Raw genomic sequence first — 20,349 nt, forward strand, 5'->3', positions numbered from 1 at the left:
TACATGCATGAAAATTAATGAAGGACACTGATAAAGCTTTTATCACAAAAAATATTCTAATAAAATAGAAAAAAAATTAAATATTTGAATATTTTCTTTACTACTAACTGTTCTCTTGGTCCTTTCTCATATTAATTTGTGAACATAACAAAATGAAAAGACTTTGAAATAGTAGCCTATGCAGAATATTATTCTGAAGGTATACATTATAGAAACATTCACACACACACACACACACACACACACACACACACACACACACACACACACACACACCCACCCCTCCATATGTAATTTATAGTATAGGTAACGACTTACGTTGTCTGTTTTGCAGTACTGTACCACTATTCCCTTTTTGACAATAAAAAGAAACTTCTATTAGGAATGTGCGTAAGAGTAATACAATCATTTGGCACTTATCCACAGCCACATTTCCAGAAATCTCAACCTGTAGGAATTTAGGAAGAAACTCAGAGTTGAAAAAGAAAAGTCCTCCCAACCTGATCTGCAGATGGAAAGCAATCCCAGTTAGACCCTCAGCAAGTTACTTTTCAGGTATGGTCAGACTGATTCTGAAGTTTCGATGGAGACAGAAGACCCAGAACAGCCAACATGACAGTCAAGGAGAAGAACAAAGTTAGAGGACTGATACAACGTGACTTCAAGACCTACTATAAAGCTATACTAATCAAGACCATGTGGTATTGGCAAAATGAGAGACAAACACCACACGAATGGAACATAGCAGAGAACCCAGAAATAGATCCTCCAAAATACAGTCAACTGATTTTGACAAAGGAGTAAAAGTAATACAATGGAGCTATGTCAGTCTTTCCAACAAATGGTGCTGAACAACTGGACATTCATATGCAAAAAAAAAAAAAATCTGGACATAGACCTTACATCCTTCACGAAAGTGACTCAAAATGGACCAAAACGTAAATGTAAATTGCCAAATTATAAAACTCCTAGACGATAACATAGGATAAATCTGGACGACCCTGTACCTGGTGATCACTTTTTAGTTATAATGCTAAAGTCACCATCCATGAAAGAAATAACAGATAAGACATCATGACAATTAAAAATTTCTGTTCTGTGAAAGCAGCTATCAAGAGAATAAAAAGATAAGGCACAAACTAGAAGAAACCCTTTGGAAAATACACATCTAACAAAGAACTGTTATCTAAAATATACAAAGAATTCATAAAACTCAACAGTAAGAAAACAATCAGATTCTTAAAATGAGCCAAAGACCTTAACAGATGCCTCACCAAGGATATACAGATGGCAAATCAGTATATGAGAAGATGGTGCACATCATACGTCATCAGGGAAATGTAAATTAAAACCACAATAAGATACAACCGTACACCTTTCTGAACGGTCAAAATCCAGAGTACTGACAACACCAAAGCTGATGAGGACGTGGAACAACAGAACTCTTTTTCACTGCTGGTGGGGATGCAAAATGGTACAGCCACTTCGGAAGACAGTTTAGTGGTTTTTACAAAAGTAAACATACTCTTAACATACAATACAGCAATCAAACACCTTGATATTCACCCAAAGGAGCTGAAAACCTACGTCCACACAAAAGCCTGCACACAGATGTTTGTAACTGTTTTATTCATAACTGCCAAAACTTGGAAGCAATCAAGATGCCCTTTAGCAGCTGAATGGATAACAAACTGTGGTATATCCAGACCATGGAATATTATTCAGCACTAAAAAGAAAAGAGCCATGTTGAGCCGTGAAAGGATATGGAGGAATTTTAAATGCATGTTACTAAGTGAAAGAAGCCAATCTGAGAAGGCTATGTATCGCCTGATTCCAACCATATGACATTCTGCAAAAGGCCAATGTATGGAAACAGTAGAAAGACCAGTGGTTGCTGGGGGCTTTGGTCAGGGGATGAACAGGAAGAACACAGAGGATGTTTAGGGCAGTGAAAATACTCTGCATGATCCTATACTTGTCACTATACATTTGTACAAACCTGTAAAACATACACCAGAAGTGAACCCTACTGTAAACTATGGACTTTAGATGAGAATGACGTGTCCATGGAGGTTCTTCAGTTATGACAAATGTAGTCACTCCAGTGGGGGATGTTGCAAGTGGGGGAGGCTACGCCTGAGCAGGGCAGAAGGTATGTGAGAAATCTCTGTCCATTCCCCTCAATTTTTCGGTGAACCTAAAACTGCTCTAAAAGTCTGAAAATACAAAATAAAAAAACAAACAAACAAAAAAAAAACCAAAAAAAGAGAAAAGTCTACCTAAACGGAAAGAATTCTGATGCATTTCTCCCTGTAAGAACAGAGCCTAAGTAAGTATCTTGCTAGCTTACTGAGAATATGGACATTTAATTTGTGTGTAAAATGAGGTTCAATATTTTAAATTATTATTGTTTACAGTCCACTAATAACTTACGTAAATTTTTAGATACTCCAAATTAGAAGCAATGGAGAAAAGGAAAATAGAAACTTACATGCGGAGAAATGCTGACTTCTCTGAGGTTTGACAGGGAGGCAGCGGATAAAATTCCCAATCAGGTCTACTTTAAAGAAGTGCAAACAGCTTCACACGTGGAATCACCCCAAGGGCCCTCGCCATTAAAATGCTAAACAGCATTAACTACGCAGAGCAGCACGGCTTCTCCTTCAAGTACCTTTTATAAGAAGAACGTAATATCCTAGCCTGTGACCAGCCTCCTTAGCCCTGGAATTTCTTTGAAGTTTCACGTTTTACTCTAAACATTTGTATGAATTTCACATTCTGATCCAAATATATATATGTGACTTTAATTCAAATTTACGGTTCTCCTCTGTTGGTATACACTCCCCTTAAATCTTGCAGCAAAACATAAGCCTTAAGAAGTTTGTCATGTTGACTGTGGTGGCTTCTTATGCCCTTTGGTTCACTCAGCTGCACAGCCAATTTTGAGAAGTCAGGGAAGGGTGACATATAACTTAGAAATATTTCCATAAAAATGGCTGAAAAACAAGAACATTCTGGGAATTAAGGGAATTAATTCTAGTCACTGAAAAATGCCCTCATGTGAAACCCCGATTGCCCGCAAAATACCAATTAAGCTTCTTTGAAAATTAAGCTACTATTTAGTGACTGAAGTCCTTCACCCTACTTCAGAGAATACGTAATCATTTCAAATTACTTATGTAGAAAATAAAACTACTGTAAGCTTTATCTAAATTATTTCGTCCTTAAAATAGTATGTCAGTTGACAATGCTGGCAACTCTGTTTTCTCTGAGTTTTAAACCTAAACGATAGTCTTCTAGTAAATATTTTAATATGGCCATGCAAAGAAACCATAACTATGTAGACATGAATGTACTTAAAAAATACAAGCCACCTCTTGCCACGTCAATCCAGTTGTGATGTCTATTTCTTCCTAAAGAATGACAGGTGACAGTATCTAAAAGGAAAAAGCTCCCATAGACATCTTAAAAATACTGATATTTTATTCTCAGAAATACAGCAATATTTCAGGAGTTTTAAATAACACTATATAAAAAATTATGTTACTAACAGCTAATACTTAACATTTACTATGTACACAGCAGTGTTCAACAGCGTTACATTTATTAACTCATTTAACCTCAACCCTAAGAGGCAAGGTTTCACAGACAAGGTCACCGAGGCACAGGTAGCGAAATCACCAATGCAAGGCACACAGACACTAAGTAGCAAAACTAGAACATGGACCCAAGTTGCTGGACTCCAAGGACCACAGCTCTCTTAAGAACAGTACAATAATCATCCAGTGGGGAAAAAAACCCCAAAACCACTTTCTCAATGTCATATACTGTGTGTCAGGCACTATGCAAGCCTCTGAGAATGAAAGAGGGGCAGAGCACGGCCTCTGCCCGCCGAGAGCTCAGTCCACCTCTGGAGGCCAACCCCAAACTAAGCACCAGAGTTCAAGCGCTTGCTTCTCCTAAACTACTACATCTTCAAGCCATTTCTGAGGAATATGTACCATGTCTTCAAGGTCCCCTACAGCATCATATTGTATTTAGACAAGGCAGTTTTTTTCTTTGTTAATCAAAGAAAGTGCTACTATCTTGCATGGAGAGCTTTAAGAAGACCAGGAAATAGAATGCAATTAAACAGCAAACAATGAACCTGTGACTTTGGGATTGCTTACTGTCATCCCTGACTCTGCCTGTGTGGTACAGCGGGAGGGGAGGGGAGGCCATGGGCATGTGGTCAGAGTAATTCTTCTTAGGAGGGACTGTCCCATGGGTTGCAGGGTGTTTCACATCTCTAACCTCCTCCACTAAATGTCAGTGGTTCCCCCCACCTCTCAGTCATTGTGAAAACCTAAAGTGTCCGCACATATTTCTGAACACCCTCAGGAGGCAGAACTGCTTGCAGCTGAGAACCATGTTCTACATTTGAATGTCTATTGGTATTTTTGAATTTCACTTTTGGGGTGAATTTTATCCTTACAAGTTCCAGCATGGACTGCACCCCTATGGTTGGAATCCAAGTCACATTAAAAAGGTAACGCTCTCCTGAAAACACTGCAAAAACACTGATCTACACACATGAACTCTTTCCTCAGGACCAGGAGTACTCCGGATCCTTTCTTCACACGTTATTATTAGGAAAAGCAAGAATCAGATGATATATTAAATTAGCAATATGTATTTTCATTGATGGTGGCAACATTAGGAGAATGTAAAAAAGATAAAAGAAGAATAATTCCTTTGTCCCCTGGTCACACCTGTTTTTCTTCTCATGTGGCCATTCATTCCAATTTTAAATCCTCTTAAGAAAACGATCTTTAAGATCAAAGGAATTAATCTCGGTTCACATACTAGATCAACCTGTTAAAATATTTATTTTTATCAAATCCTTATTTATTTTGTTTGTAATTTTATGTATTTGGTGAAAAGTATGTTCTATCAATGTAATTGCTAAGGAACTGTTGAGATTCTTTGGACCTCTGGCAAAATGAAACAAAATTCTGACTAGCAACAGACACCTTTTCTTAGCTTTGATCTGACTAAAGTCAGAGAGAAGGATATGATCTTACCAGTCACACTCTGGACTTCCTCTAAGGGCTCATTCAGATCCAATTATCCTAGAAATTCTGACAGCTTTGAAAACTCAGGCAATGATACAATTTCAAGCAAAATGTAAAACATCTTCTAGTGAAACTCATAAAATAGCTAATAAGGAAGGCAACCAATACACTGTAGTGTAGATTTATAGGCTCTATTTGCTTCTGTAAGATTAACAGTACTAAATGAACTTACAAAACAAACAAAAATGCATTCTGTATGTTCAGTATGCTATTTATAAATTCCAGCTGCAGGATATCACCATGGTAACAGGAATATACAAATAGCTCAGTTCTCTATGCAATGATGGAAGCATTACTAATTTAAAGAATGCAGTATGCTTAAGACAGACAGAAACAATTTCACAATATAGTCATCAACCTACTCATAAAAGAGGAGAAAGATGGAGATAAGTATTTCAAATGGCAGATAAAAGAAAACTGATTCCTTCTGCTCGACAATGACTGACAGTCATTCTTGGAGTTGAGGGAATGAAGTATTTTTTAAATGAACGAATGAATGAATGAGGCAACAGAATGAAAAAAATAGAGGAAGAAAATCAGGTAGAAGAGGTATTATGTCAAAATGTGTGGTATCTGTTTACAACATCAACTGTGAAACAGAACTGAAAAAGAGTCTCAAATTTAGCATTTTGTACATACATATTCAGCCTCCAGATTGGAATGAAAAAGATGTGTAAGATCAGCCCACTGCTCTCAAAGACCACGTGAACATGCATGTGCATTTATTATTGTACTTAATAAATATCTACTGAGTGTGTTTAGGTACCAGGAAACACAAAGATAAGTAAGATTTTGGCGCTGGCCTTAAGAATTAACAGTCTAATGGAGAAGACAGTCCTCTAAATAAAAAGCATCACAATTTAGAGTAACTCCTACAACAGAAGTACCCATAAGGTCCTGTGGGAACATAATGTCATAGCAATATTTTCCCCAATTAGAAAGAATTGACGCTTATATCTACAGTAAAATTTAGGTTTTACTGAAAGTTAAGTGGCAGTGATTGATGAAATATTATAAAATTCACAATTTGTGCATATAGACATTTAATTGAAATATCCCTCAACTTAAAAACAAATAATTACAAGTTCTTTGAATTTCTCCGATCTCTTACCACCACAGGAAATTTCAGCAATAACACCGGCTACGGTGAAAGCTTTGTGAAATGACACTGCTGACTGCCACAGAAGCCCCTAAACTGGGGCTTCGGGGACGGTGATGTCTGACAGCACCAGTCTTCTCTTCAGGGAGTAAACTAAAGAGAAGATCAACGCCGAAGTCTCGGAGCTCCCTGGACAGAAAGCTCACCAGCGTGCCAGAGAGAACAAAACATGCACGGTAACGAATACGTGTATACACATGCATGACCGGGGCACTGTGCCGCACACCAGAAATGGACACATTGTAACTGACTATACTTCAATAAATAAATAGAAAAAAACCCCCAAAACCACCAAATAAATGCTCAAAATTAAAAAAAACAAAAACAAAAACATACACATGGTTGTGAGGGTGGGTGAAAAGACTGGGGAAACCACGAGAGTCACCTCTGAACGCTCTGTGCTCATTTTACGTTACCAGTGACTCCCTTCAGTTGCCAGTGCCGCTTCTGAACCCCAGCTCAAGCTTCTCCTTGAGCCTGTTGGAAAACAGGCCGGAACAGCAACCTTTCTCAAACTCATATAGGACAAACACCGTTTTCCCCCAAGCAGTAAGGTATACAAAGTTCTCCAAAGAATTACTCCTGAGGCCTTGCTCCCTCCCCATCCTCTGATATGAGTCACTGAAAGACGAAAACCCATTTGGTAAAGAAAATTGAAATGCCCTTTTCTTAGCTAGAAAACATTACCACCTAGTTCACTTGAACTGCTTGAGCTGTGGTATGTTTCTCAAATACTTTTCTGTCATTCCCTATTATCCATGCATTCAGTAAACGTTCTTGAAATGCTTTACTGTGCCTTGGACCAGGGGACTGCAACCATTTTCTTAAAGGGCTAGACAGTCATTATTTTAGGCTGTGCAAGCTAAGAAACAAAATCAAGGAAATTACGTAGGTGTTCATAAACTCATTTATATATATATAACCATTTAAAGTGTAAAATCATTATTAGCTCACAGAAAAACAAACAAAAACAGGCCATAGGTTGCTGATTCCAGTGCTAGATCATAGTCAAGTATCCAGACCAAGCTAAGATCATTAGGTTACTAAATTAAAAGTAAAGGTCTTTCGCACCAAGCCCTAGCTTCCTCTAATAAGAACCTGCAGTAGTGATCCAGTAGAGCTCTGTCCAATAGGATTCTCCACTGGATATGAGATATTTCTACTATATCTGTCTATGACAGATATTCCAATACCTACAGAAAATGTTCTGTATCTGTACAGTTCAATATGGTAGCCACCAGACACAAGAGGCTACTGAGGATTTAAAATATGTTGAGTGTAATAGAACAAAAATTTTAAAATTTATTAATTTTAAATTTACATTTAAATAGCCACATTCAACTACCATATGGGAAAACAGATGTGATAGTTACTTATGTATCGATTAGTAGGGCCTAAATGAATTGGTCTGGTGTTTGGGGGTCCAATTAGGTAGGTATAGAGCATTTAATATCTTTATAGGTTAACGCTAACAGATCACAATTCAAATTACTTTTAACTTCTGGTTAAAACTTCACTGTGAGTAATTATTCGTGATGCACATTATGCCACAGAACTGAAAAGACCTTCAGAGGACAGGTAGTGATGCTCTATCACGTACAAGGCGTGTGACATGTTTCAAAGAGGGCACAAGAGGCATACTGCATGATGGCTCACAACTACAGTTCTGAAGTCAGGAAGACTCTGAATAAAGCACCAGTTCTGCTATGGAGTAATGCTGGGATCTCTGGAAGGTATTTCATCTCTTTCTTCTTCGATTTCCTCCTTTGTAAAACAGGACAATAACAGTGCTTCTCTACTGGATTGGTGTGATGATCAAATGAGATCAAGGGTTTAAGAACCTAAAACAATGCCAGCTCAATGAAATCTGAAGTGTTACTATTTTATCACCAATGTAAATTAAATTTAATAAGACTATATGACAAGTTTTAGGATACACTCCATGATCTGACTTGGTAGAAATCATTTCATCACTCTGCATGTGAGAGCTACATATGGAGTGTTGAGTATATCACTATTTTTATCCAGCAGCTTTGAATTCCTGGCTTTACAACCTACTAATGCAGCCATGTCACATGACTCGCATGAGCCTCATTTCCTATCTGAAAAATGAGAATATGTACCTCTTCAAGCTGAGAGAATAAAACATGTGAAAAAGTTTTGCTCATATAGATGGCATTAACATTGGTCAGTGACTAAGAGTGTATCTTAAAATCAAGTCTCAATTCCCTATTTCAAGTTTTTCTTCTTGTTTATTCTTTAGGGTTACTGAGAAATATCTACTTCCTTTCTTCCATCTTTTGAGCCAAAGGGAACACAAACTTCAGAACGAAACACTGAATGTAGTTTAAAGGACTAAAGGGTGGGAATCCAGAGTAGATGCTCTGAGAGTTAAATCATGACATTTATGAAAAGCCAATGAGGTGAAGAATAAAAATCGTGGCAGGCCAAAGTAAAATTTGAGAGCAGGTGATGATAATGTATCTCCATATGCAGAAATCTGTATGTGAAAAATTCTAAGGGTAAGTCCTTTTTGAGCATGTAACATTGACATTGGAACACAGAAAATGCAGGAGGCCAAGAAGTAAATTTTGACACAGACCTAAAGAATGGGTAACCCCCAAAATGCTTCATCTGTTCTCTGCACAGAGCGTTCCCCTACCACAGAGGTAGATGCATATGGCAACCACAGTCTGTGCCATTATACATCATCACCACTCTGCTGAGAGAGCAGACAGGTCTCATGGGACCTGCCAAGTCCGCATGAACCACAGTGGAGGTTCTAGAAGGCTGCGTAGGCCAAGTCTGAGCTCAGCAGGGATGACGACCGTGATTGATAAAACACGCCTGCCGTGAGTCAGGAGGAAGGGGGGGCACCTTCATACTGTATTTGCAAACCCTTTCATATCACTCAGTGCCATTTCTCTCATTTAAGAGCGAAGATAACTGAATGTAATCTGAATTTCATGTATCTTCCTATACAGAGAATAGCCTGAAAGCTAAGAGTCTGTCTTTCTTGATCATTATATTTCTGGTTTGTTAATTACTCAACTGGCATTCTGGTTCACTGACAAGTCTCCTGTGGGCTTGGTTATAAAAACGCCAACCGGGCAGTAGCATCCATTCCCAGTGAACTGAGAAAGTCAATTTTCTGAGGTGGCAACACTGATAAGCAAACTCCAGACTACGGTGAATTCACGAAGGTAAATCTTATGTGCCCTCTTAGTAGCCAAACAGAAGGCTGGTTTTCCTGCTAAGAAAACTCTCAGACACTTTTAGACTTCAACAAAGACTATTTTTAATCAGTTTTATCCTTTCCAATTTGAATTATTTCCTTTCTTAAATTTTTCTTCGTCGATGTGCTATTGCCAATCTCAGAAGATATTCAATTCTGCAGGAATGCTCTCCCCATCTCTCATTTTGAAGTTTAAAAGCAGGAAGAGTACTTTGAATAATCTAGTTCTTTCTCAGCCTGTGATTCCATCAGCCTTCCAACATTACTTATATCTTCACCTTTCTTTTGATTCTGGAATCTTTCTCAAACTCAAGTGCACTCAGTCAAACCCCACTTGTGACAGCATCGTTTCTTTTTCAGGTCCACACACCACCCCACAAAAGCCTGTGTTTTCTAGTTTTACCTTTCGAACGTTTGCCAACCGATTCATCATCAAGGACTCCTCTCGGTCATCGTCGTCATCCAAGTCCAGCATCGGCATTCCAAAGGGATCGATGATGCTGCAGCATCTGGAACCTTCATCTCTCGGATCAAAGGGGTCCACGATTATGGGCTCCGTTCCTTTTATTTCACAGCGACAGAAGGGGCAGCCTTGGCCGTCTGACTCCTGAACACACACACAAAAATGCGCTGATTGTTCAAACAAAACAGTACCGAGAGGGGCCAATGTTCTACAATCATAAAAAGTAGTTGCCGAAAAAAAAAAATGGTTTTAGGGTAGAAGGTGGAAAAAGATGTGTCTTAAAGGTGGCTGGATTAGGGAGCCAAAAAAATACATGTTCAGTATTTCAAATTTCAAATTTTTGAAGAAAAAAATTTTAAAACCCTTTGATTTGCTAAAGAAAAGGAGCCTAACTTTTATTTTACTGAATATTCACTTTTATAATTTTAATGTATCAAAACTTAAGAGTCCTGCAGAAAACTGGAAATTCAGTCACGTCTTGTCCTTCTTTACCAAAGACACTAGTGCTAAGTAAACATTCCATAAAAAGAATTCTATAAGAATTCTATAAAAAGGACATTTTGATAAAAATTCATTATAAATAATTAGTAGTATCAATTAGAATAGCCTATTTCAAAATGAATTCTGGAAAAGTTCCTGTGCGTATAACTAGGTCTAAATATTTCCATTTTAATTGCCTAGATCTTTTAAAGTCTTGATTTATAAGCAATCATTAGGAAAAAATAAACGTATTCTTAGAAATCACCTGTCCTGAGAGCCTGGCATCCTGACACAGCTCACATGGAATGTAGTAATAAGTGAGATATTAAGTTTTGTCCTCATCTTGCATTTGAAACAATACAGCAAATGAGTTTGGGCCAGAAATTCATTTATTGATAATTATTGACTTTTTGTTCAAAATCTCCCAATTCCATTTCTCAGAAACTGTATTAAGAATTCACAATTGGTGTATAGCTCATTTCTTGAAGTCAGGAGCTAAATGTTACTTTACATTATGTTCCAGGAAAAACTGAAGCAGAAACTTGGACACTAAAACACATTCTAACTGCTGAATGTCAAGGTTAATTTCAAGAGAAAGTTAGATATCTAGACATATTCTAGTTATCGAATTTCAAAAAAAGATAAGTCATCTTCAAATGGGAAGAATCAGGGTGGCTCAGTTTTCTCTCTAGTGACGCTCAGTCCTCAAAGACAAAGGATAATTGTCCCCCAAATTGAGAAAAAGACAGTGACCCAAGAATCTTAATTCCAGCCAAGTTGCTGAGAAAGTATAAAGGCTGAGAGCCTTCGTTCTCAGACGTGAACAGTATTAAGAAAACTCACCCCTGTGAGTTCTCCTTGAAAATAAAATCTAACCAACTAAAGTGTCATTTAAAATAAAGAACCTAATTTGGGAATGTATGAGGAAAGGACTGAGTGTGAGCACTGAATTCATTTAAACATAAAACCTATGAATAGTGCTCGCTTTGGCAGCACATATACTAAAACTGGAACGATACAGAGAAGATTAGCATGGCCTCTGCACGAGGATGATGTGCAAATTCATGAAACGTTTCATATTTTTAAATTGGGAGTTTGAGATTTGCAGATACTAATATATATAAAACTGATAAACAACAAGTTCATACTGTATAGCACAGGGAACTATATTCATCTTGTAGTAACTTACGGTAAAAAGATATGAAAATGAATATACATATGTTCATGTATGACTGAACCATTATGCTGTACACCAGAAACTGACACATTATAAACTGACTGTACTCCTATGTGTGTGTGTGTGTGTGTGTATACCCATACACGTATATACACACACACAAAAAGAATTCACAATTGAGAGGGAAACAATTTTTTTGCCTTGCAGGTAATGCTGCCTTCCAGAGATAGATAGTATCTGATATTCACCACCGTATTTTTGTTTCTGCATTATACCCTGACTTTAGAAAGTAAGTTATTTAAAAATAGTAAGAATTATAAAATCATTTTAAAGTAGAAACGGGATAAATGAGCATCATTTTAGAGATGAGACAAGGGATAAAAGAGAGTTTACATCTTTCAAGAAACCGTTCAGTACTCAACACTGTCCCATCCACCTGGTGTGATGAGAAACTTGTGATCTGCCTGCCCTTACAGAGATTCTGTGATCAGCGGTGAAAGCACACTCTCGCTCTCCTCTCATTAAACTATTACTTAGCCTACACTCTGCGGCAGACCCTGTGGTGGGTGGTTTATTCTTTCCCAAGCATCACTCTAATTAACAAATGGAACATACTCTTTGCCACACAAATTGCCAAAAAAAAATAAATAAAAACAAATGCTTTTGAATTGGTTAATGAAAAGAAATTGCAACAATTCTTTATTCACCTACTGCTACATAATTTGGGAACGTTAAGAGTAGTAAAATAGTTAAACTAAGATGGTAGTTGAACTAAGGCTAATACGAATCTTTTGATGTTTACCGCTACATGTGTTCAGGTCTTGTGGGCTTCAAGGCAACTTAATTATTTGCTCCATCATTTTACAGATGAGAAAACTGATACTTAATTCTCTCATCTTACACTGTTATTTTCTAGCACAGGGGTAAATATTTAAGGAAAGCTAAACTTTATCCTATCTTTTAATAATAAGAACATTAAATACAAGTGCATATTTGATATATGTTGTCATCCAGGTGCAATCCTCTTATTATAAAAGTCAAAAGGGACTCCTATTGTGTGCCTGCACTGACTTTTCTGACTTTTCTTACAGATCTATGTAAGATAATTTCAAACAGACAGTTTTAACATGTAAGAGCAAGATGCAAAAAAGATCACTTTCCCCTGTGTCTTTAATACATGAAGGATGCAAAGTGGTACTCTGTGCCCTAAGCAGAGCTATACAAAGTCACAGTGATTAAAACAGTGCAGAGCCAGAATGAAAAACAGACACGTAGGTCATTGGAGAAGAATAGAGAGCCCAGAAATAAACCCATGATATATGGTCAATTAATGTACAGCAAAGGAGCCAAGAATATACAATCAGGAAAAAGCCTCTTCAATAAGGTGTGGGGAGAATTAGATAGCTACAAAAAATAAAGAAAAGGAGAAGAAAAAAAGAAAGAGGAAAGAAGGAAGGAAGGAATGAAGGAAAGAAACTGGACCATTCTTGCACCATAAACAAAAATTAACTCAAAATGGATTAAAGACTTGAAAGAAAGAACTGAAACCATAAAATTTCTAGAAGAAAACATAGGTGGTAAGCGCCCGGACACTGGTCTTGGTGATGATTTTTTAAATCTGACACCAGAACCAAAAGCAGCAAAAGCAAAAATAAACAAGTGGGATTACATCAAACTAAAAAGTTCTATGTAGCAAAGGAAACCATCAACAAAATGAGAAAGTCACCTACTGAATGGAAGAAAATATTTACAAATCATAGATCTGATAACAGATTAACATCCAATATATATAAAGAGCTCATATAACTCAACAGGCAAAAAACGAACAAACTGATTGAAAAATGGGCAGCTCTAAATAGACATCTGTCCAAAGAAGACATGCAGATGGTAAACAGTTACATGAACAGTTGCAAGACACATGACTTGTCATCAGGGAAATGCAAATCAAAACCACAATGAGATCACCTCACACCTCTTAAAATGGGTATTACCAAAAAGACTAGAAATAACAAGTACTGGAGAGGATGTGGTCAAAGGCAATCCTTGTGTACTGTTGGTGGGAATGTGAACTGGAAAACAGTACGGAGGTTCCCACAAAAACTAAAAACAGAACTACTAAGAATCCAGCAAGACTACTTTTGGGTATTTAACTGAAGAAAAGGAAAACATTAATTAGAAAGATAACTGCATCCCCCGTGTTCACTGCAGCTTTACTTGCAGTAGCTAAGGTACGGAAACAACCTCAGATGGATGAATGGATAAAACAATTGTTGCATGTATGTACAACAGAATATAATTCAGCCATAAAAAATAATGAAATCTTGCCATTTGCCACAACATGGCTGGACATCAAGGAAACATTATGCTAAGTGAAATAAGTCAGAAAAAGACAAATACCATGTTCTCTCTTATATGTGGAATCTAAAAATTAACTAATTCAAAACAAAAGTCAGCTCAAATACAGAGAACAGATTGCTGGTTGCCAGATGAGGGGGGCAGGTGGTGGGAGAAATGAGTGAACTGTTTTCGTTTTTCTTTAGTTCAAATAAGTTAAATGCCACTAAAAAAAAAAAAAAAAAAAAGTAACATGAGCATGAACACATGTTCCCTCTGTCTTTAATGCATGAAGGATGGAAAGCCATACTCTAGGTCCCAAGTAGACACTTCATTCATTTACATCTTTAAAAAAAATTATTACAGAGAATTTCAAAGATACACCAAAGAAGAGAGAAAAGTGTAGTAAATTCTGTATGTATGTATCTCCCAACTCCAACAGTCATCAATTCACAACAATCTTGTTTCCTGTATACCTTCACTTGCTCTCTCCACCCATGGATAATTCTGAAGCACATCCTACACTTTACATAAATTCCTCTGTGAATGTATTAGTACGTGTACCTAGAAACAGAAAATCTTTTAAGACTTAACTACAATACAGTTATCCTAACTAAAATTAATCCACTCAAACTAAATACTTAAACATGACATTAATTATTTTTGAGTACTCTGCCTAGGATGTGTAAGCCACTATACTCGCCTGCCAAGGCTTTCTTAGACCCTTCAAGGTCAATCTGCATGTTGTTTGGTTAAGGATGACTTCCAGATTTATGTGATCTACTTCCTGATAAAGGGTAACTGAAAAGACTGAATCTGGAAAGGGGAGGAGGTGAAAGGCAATACTAGCATCTTGATGATACAAGAAAAAGACAGTCTAAAACCGAATTTAGGTTCTCCTCCATCTCTTCTACCTGAAAGTTTAATACTATTCAAATTACTGATGTGAGTCAGAATAGCTGCTTTATGAGTATATGTCACAGAAGATATTTTCTGTTCAGCTTTATCTTTGTTGAGAGTGTACATTATTTACTAGGATCAAAATCAAAGCAGCAAGGTACATCCATTTTGATTTGCAAACTTAGATCACAATGTGCCTCCTCTAATATGACCTCACCTGCCTCTTTCTCTGACTACTGTCATATGCAAATTAAGTTTGACCGTATTCTCAAGTTTGGTACTTAAATTCTCAAATATTGGTGTATTTTGGTACTCCACCCCAGATGGTTGATTAAACACATGAAGAATGCCTTTAATAGACATATAACGCCTCGGATTGTGCCTCAGTAATTCGTATAATGTTTCTGTCAACATATACTTAATACAAGCTCACAGAGAATATGTAAATGGAGAAGGACCGATAAATAGCTTCTTTTCTAGTCCCCAACTTATTCACGCTCTGAGAAAGGGAAGAGGAAGAAATCAGACTCCGTCTATTCTAATTCACTCAACAGATTTTACTTCCTCAAATAAATCCTTTCAAACCAAAGGATACAGAAAAGTTATCAGCAAGCACTACATTCACCTAAAACTTAACTATGTAATACGCTCAAGCTAAAATTATTCAGACTCATTTGTCAACCATAAATACTGTAAGTTATATTTATGTTTAGATATACGATAACCTGAAAACAAATTAACACTGACAGAAAAACTGGGAAAAAATTAACTTCCCCCGAAATTTCAATTCCCCAATAACGTGCTACGTAAAAGTCTAAATAAATATTGTCAGTATCATCTCATCATCATCACCATCAGTCACCTTCCATATTCTTTCTGTTTCAATGTCGTTCAGAAAGATATTACTTCCTAAATTACTTTCTTTCAATTTTTAAAGATAAACATCACAGTACAATTTATCTGCTTGCTCTCAGGGCGATCAATTATTTGAAGGCATACTTTAAGGTCAATCACTTGTCTGCTCACATATATAATATAAATGGAGGGCCCTAGAGAGTACATAGGACTTCATGAATCTCATTTTGGAGTGCATTTTATATTTTTACTGTGTGTGTGTGTGTGTGTTTTCCCTATCGGTAACTTCTAATGTATATTTCCTTGCTATACTTCACATAGATTTGAAGTTACCATACGTCTCTTTTTTTAAACATGGAATAATTATAAATAAATAAATAACTGGATAGATGCATACATACATGATACATGTACTGAGAATAGCTTGGGTTCCCACTAAACATTTTCAGAGCACAATATATCCCACAGAAACTCAATAACTTCTTGTTAAAAGGGAATGAACAAGGATAGTTACTAGTGATCACAGAATAAATAACAGAGTGGGACAGCTCTTTGGTTTTGGTGCTTTTTTATGATGGGTAAGGGAAGAAGACATTGATGACTCTAGACTTAGTTTTAATCTGGGAGGCCCATGAAAACAGTGACTCAGGAAAGAAGCACTGACATTCTGAACCAGGAAACTTGGACTGAATCCTAGGCCTACCAATTACAGCTGGGTGACAATGGAAAAGCCATTTCTTCTTATTTGTAAGGCATAATGAGAGAATGTACATTTTAGGGACATCTTAAAGATAAAGTGAGATAAATTAACTCAAAACTTTCCAAAGTGCCAAGCAAATTCCAGTTGGTATAATTATTATCAAAATAGTCTCAAGAACGAAGGAATACATTCCATAGCCATTACGTGACTGTCAAAATGAAAGAGGAGCTCTAACATTCTAGCACATTTATACAAAAAGACATAACATATAATCAAGGACAAGCACTAATCTATAACATTCTTAAAGGCAAATGTTATTTTTTTATTTGTAGTACTAAAGTTACAAAGTTTCACTGAGGCTATAAATTTGAAAGCTGTTTGCTTTTGATGGAAGAGATATTAAAGGATTCTTAGTGCCTTGTATGAGAATCCTTTGAGCTGGCTTCTCATCTCTCTTATTACACCATTTTTCCCCCAACAAGGCTATCTAAACATGGGACATCTATAAATTTTTTTAATCATATGTCATATGACAATCAGACCTTATTAATTTTCATCTAATGACTTTTTTTGTGGATTACTATTTTGAATACTCCAGTATCTTTATTTTGAAAAAAAAAATATGCAGGAGGAATAGTCAGAGGAAAAACATTAAATTTACTTTTAGTTGAATTAAAGGCCTTGGCAGTAATTCAAAAGAAGGCTACATATTCAACTAACATATGTGTATCCATTTTTATTTTGGAAGGAAGATGTAAGGAACACAGTTCAGAGACTGGGCCATTCACGAGCTCAGAAGCCATTTTCTAGCTTCCTGGAAAGAAAAATAGAAAGAAAACAATTCCTTATTTTACAACTTATGTGGTAACCCTGCAACATCACTGCTGCATAGTATGTATGCTATTATCAAAAAAAAAAAAAAAAAAAAAAAAAGGAAAGAAAGAAAACAAACTAACAAACATGGAGGAGTTCAGGGTAAAGAGAAATGTTTGGGAAAATGTGTGGCAGTGAAAGAAACTCTCCAAGTTCCATTGCTAAGGGCAGAATAGAAATGCCGCACCCTGAGTGATGCTGTTTCAAAGAATGCCTCTAGGGAGGTGACTACCCAACTTATTTAGTATTCTGTGCAAACCCAGGCTTGCTTATTCAATTTATTAAATAACACAGATGTTTCAGAAGGGGAAAAAAAGTATCTGACACCTCTTTGGAGGCATGACTAATGGGCCATTATGACAGCAATTAAAGAGTAACCACTTGCAGCCTGTAACAACTGACATCGCTCCTGTGCATTTCTTAGGGTTTCCGTTAATTACATAAAATTTAAGTCTCCACTGAATTTCAATTAAACCAAAGTAGAGCATCAAATGGAAGGAAAAGCTGGTGAAGGATGACTTACTAAAAATGCACAATGGCTGAACACATAATGTTTTATGGTCAGGGTTTAATATTTCCTATTGGACTCTGACTGATTTATCAGAGCTTCTTGGCAGCCACGCAGCCTTTCAGATCCTTTTCATAGCAGCATGCCCAACCAAAGCAGTAGAAAGTAGCAAATGTCTTGCATCCATAATTAAATTTGAAGGATAACAAGATATTCATTTCAAGTGATTATTAATATCATGTCCGTCTATAAAATTTTCAGATTTAATTTTAACTTCTCAAGGATAGAGAGTGTCTCAGTATTCTTATCTCAGAGATTAGTATAGAACCTGAGCCACAGAAGCTGCTCAGAGTGTTTTCCTGAATAAATGAATGGGATTTGAGATCTTGGAGAATGATGGATGAAAAATTCTATGTCAGCTTCTACTGAGCCAGTTAATGGAAACCAAATTATCCCAGTGCACAATTAAATTTCAAAACTTAACTTTTTCTCTGATAGAAAAAACCAACAAGCCTATAAAATAAAAACACTGGTTTTAAAGTCAGAAAACAGACTCCATCTAGCCTTTTACCATTTTGAATAAGGAAACAGTTGAAAAAGACAAACGTCACTCATATCCAGAGACTTAATAATCACACATTTTTTACATCTGTGAGTTTAGATACAATGTTTGACAAAATATTGCAAAACTATAAAAATGCTCCATATTTTCTTTTTCCCCTCAGAGTCACCATCAAGTAGGTTAAGTCCAGTGAGTCCACTGAGGCTATGATGTGAGGTTTTAAGTACAGTCAATGTTTGTCAACTGTGTTTTAATTGGATTAACTTTATAAAATTTTTATTTTTATTAAATAATAGGGGCATTTTGCAATTATGTGTTTAAATGATTGTCAAACACTGCTCTTCATACAGCAATATGAAAACTGCCAAAACAGACTGGCTGGCAGGAACTAGCCCTTCTGGAATCCATATGGAAATGTAGAAATGCTCAGGTTATCCAAGAATGGAAATGTTCAAAAGTGTGAACTTCCTTCATCACTCAAATCCTATTGAGATACAGAGACTGTGGAATATCACTCTGAAATTCTCAAACCTTGGCCTAACAATAGGGTAGAGAAAACTTGAACCAGAGATCACTCATGCTAGTAATACTGCCAGCCAAAAAAAAAAAAGTGCAAAAATCAAAATGTGAAAAGTTGAAGGGAATCATCCGGTAGCTACTGAATGGAATCATCCGGTAGCTACTGAATGGAACAAATGGATCTAAGGTTTAAAACTCTTAGGACTCCTCAGATCTTGAACAAGAGGAAAGGTCTTTGAAAAGATCACAGATCCTTTTCAGAGGAGAAATAAGACAGAACTGAGACATTACAAGACCCTTTCCCAACTGATCTACAGTATCAGTGTCTTTTTATCTGTTGTAGTCTTCGTCCATTATTCTCTTTCCTTTACGTTATCTCGCATGGAGTCTACGGGTATTTACTGAGTAACTAACCCACGTGTAGGTAGCATGCTAGGGGAGAGAAATTCTCAAATAGGTAAAGCAATCCACATCTGAGAGGAGAAACAGGTAAATATGTATGGAAATGTTTACAATACAAATACAAGGAGGTAAAAGCTTACAGGGACATATACAAAATGTATCAGGAGAATATTTATTAACCATGAACTGTCTAGTGTTGGAAGAACTTTTTAAATGCTGATGCCTTTACATATTTTTCATTAACCTACATGCAAAATTCAATGATAATATTAGGATACTGACATTATTCTCTAGTGACATCTAGGGATTTAATTTGAATATTATTTCAACCTTCCAAGTACTTCTGAATTTGTCTTTTTTTTTTCTTACTACTTTACTTAGTAAAATACTATTTTATTACTACCTTTACATATAATGTTTCCTAAAATTTTACTCAGAGATAGTTTTTAGTGCTTGGCAATTTATGCACTTCCTCAACCTCTGAAAGTAAAACTAAGAAGTACCTCAGAGCAAAAAAAGGAAATTGCAAATGTTAACAATTTGCAAATATGACTGGACGTATCTTCGTATTAGACCATGAGACAAATATGAAAAATCATGAAGTGAATCAAGAAACTGATTTGCAACTGGCAAGAGGAACTACACCATCTGGAAGAGGCAGAGTAATACACAGAAAAGTTGTGATGTAGAGGGCAAAGGATTAGTAACAGCCCTGACAACTGAGTGTGCCTTTTGCAGTAACACGCCTATTGCAAATAGTTCACAAACATACAAAATAAAATATACAGCACTGGCCTGAAGTTTTAAAAAATAAATTTCATTTAACAAGTATACAGAACTTTGTAAAATAAGTAAATCTTTTGTTTTAGATTCAGCCCTACTCTTTTACTCATTATGAGCCACACGGTAAACAGCTATTTTATACACCACTTTAAACAATAACCTTTACTAATCCAAGGTTTCTGTCAAATGAAGGGACTTTTAACCAATTTAACTTCCAAATATTAGGTAAGTTTCAGGTTAAAGATGCTAAGTTCTGCAGTATGTATGTGTTTGGACGCTCCAGG

At 36.4% G+C, this 20,349-nt stretch overlaps 1 protein-coding gene and 1 non-coding gene across 9 annotated transcripts in view; one reads left to right on the forward strand and one right to left on the reverse strand.

Annotated features, from left to right (window-relative positions):
• CBLB (Cbl proto-oncogene B) overlaps positions 1-20,349 on the reverse strand; it is a 259,796-nt gene that overhangs the window by 50,822 nt on the left and 188,625 nt on the right. For all 8 annotated transcript variants that reach the window (XR_012506666.1, XM_074362754.1, XM_074362784.1 and 5 more), the window contains one exon: positions 9,913-10,116. Coding sequence is in view for 7 of the 8 variants with exons in the window: in XM_074362754.1 (XP_074218855.1) it covers positions 9,913-10,116 (204 nt within the window). In the remaining variant the exon portion in view is untranslated. The remainder of the gene's footprint in view (positions 1-9,912; positions 10,117-20,349) is intronic.
• On the forward strand, positions 11,430-11,536 carry LOC123612554 (U6 spliceosomal RNA). The gene has a single exon (XR_006719823.2). It is a non-coding gene; the product is annotated as a U6 spliceosomal RNA (small nuclear RNA).

Source organism: Camelus bactrianus, chromosome 1 (assembly GCF_048773025.1).
Source record: "Camelus bactrianus isolate YW-2024 breed Bactrian camel chromosome 1, ASM4877302v1, whole genome shotgun sequence".
Taxonomy (NCBI): Eukaryota; Metazoa; Chordata; class Mammalia; order Artiodactyla; family Camelidae; genus Camelus; species Camelus bactrianus.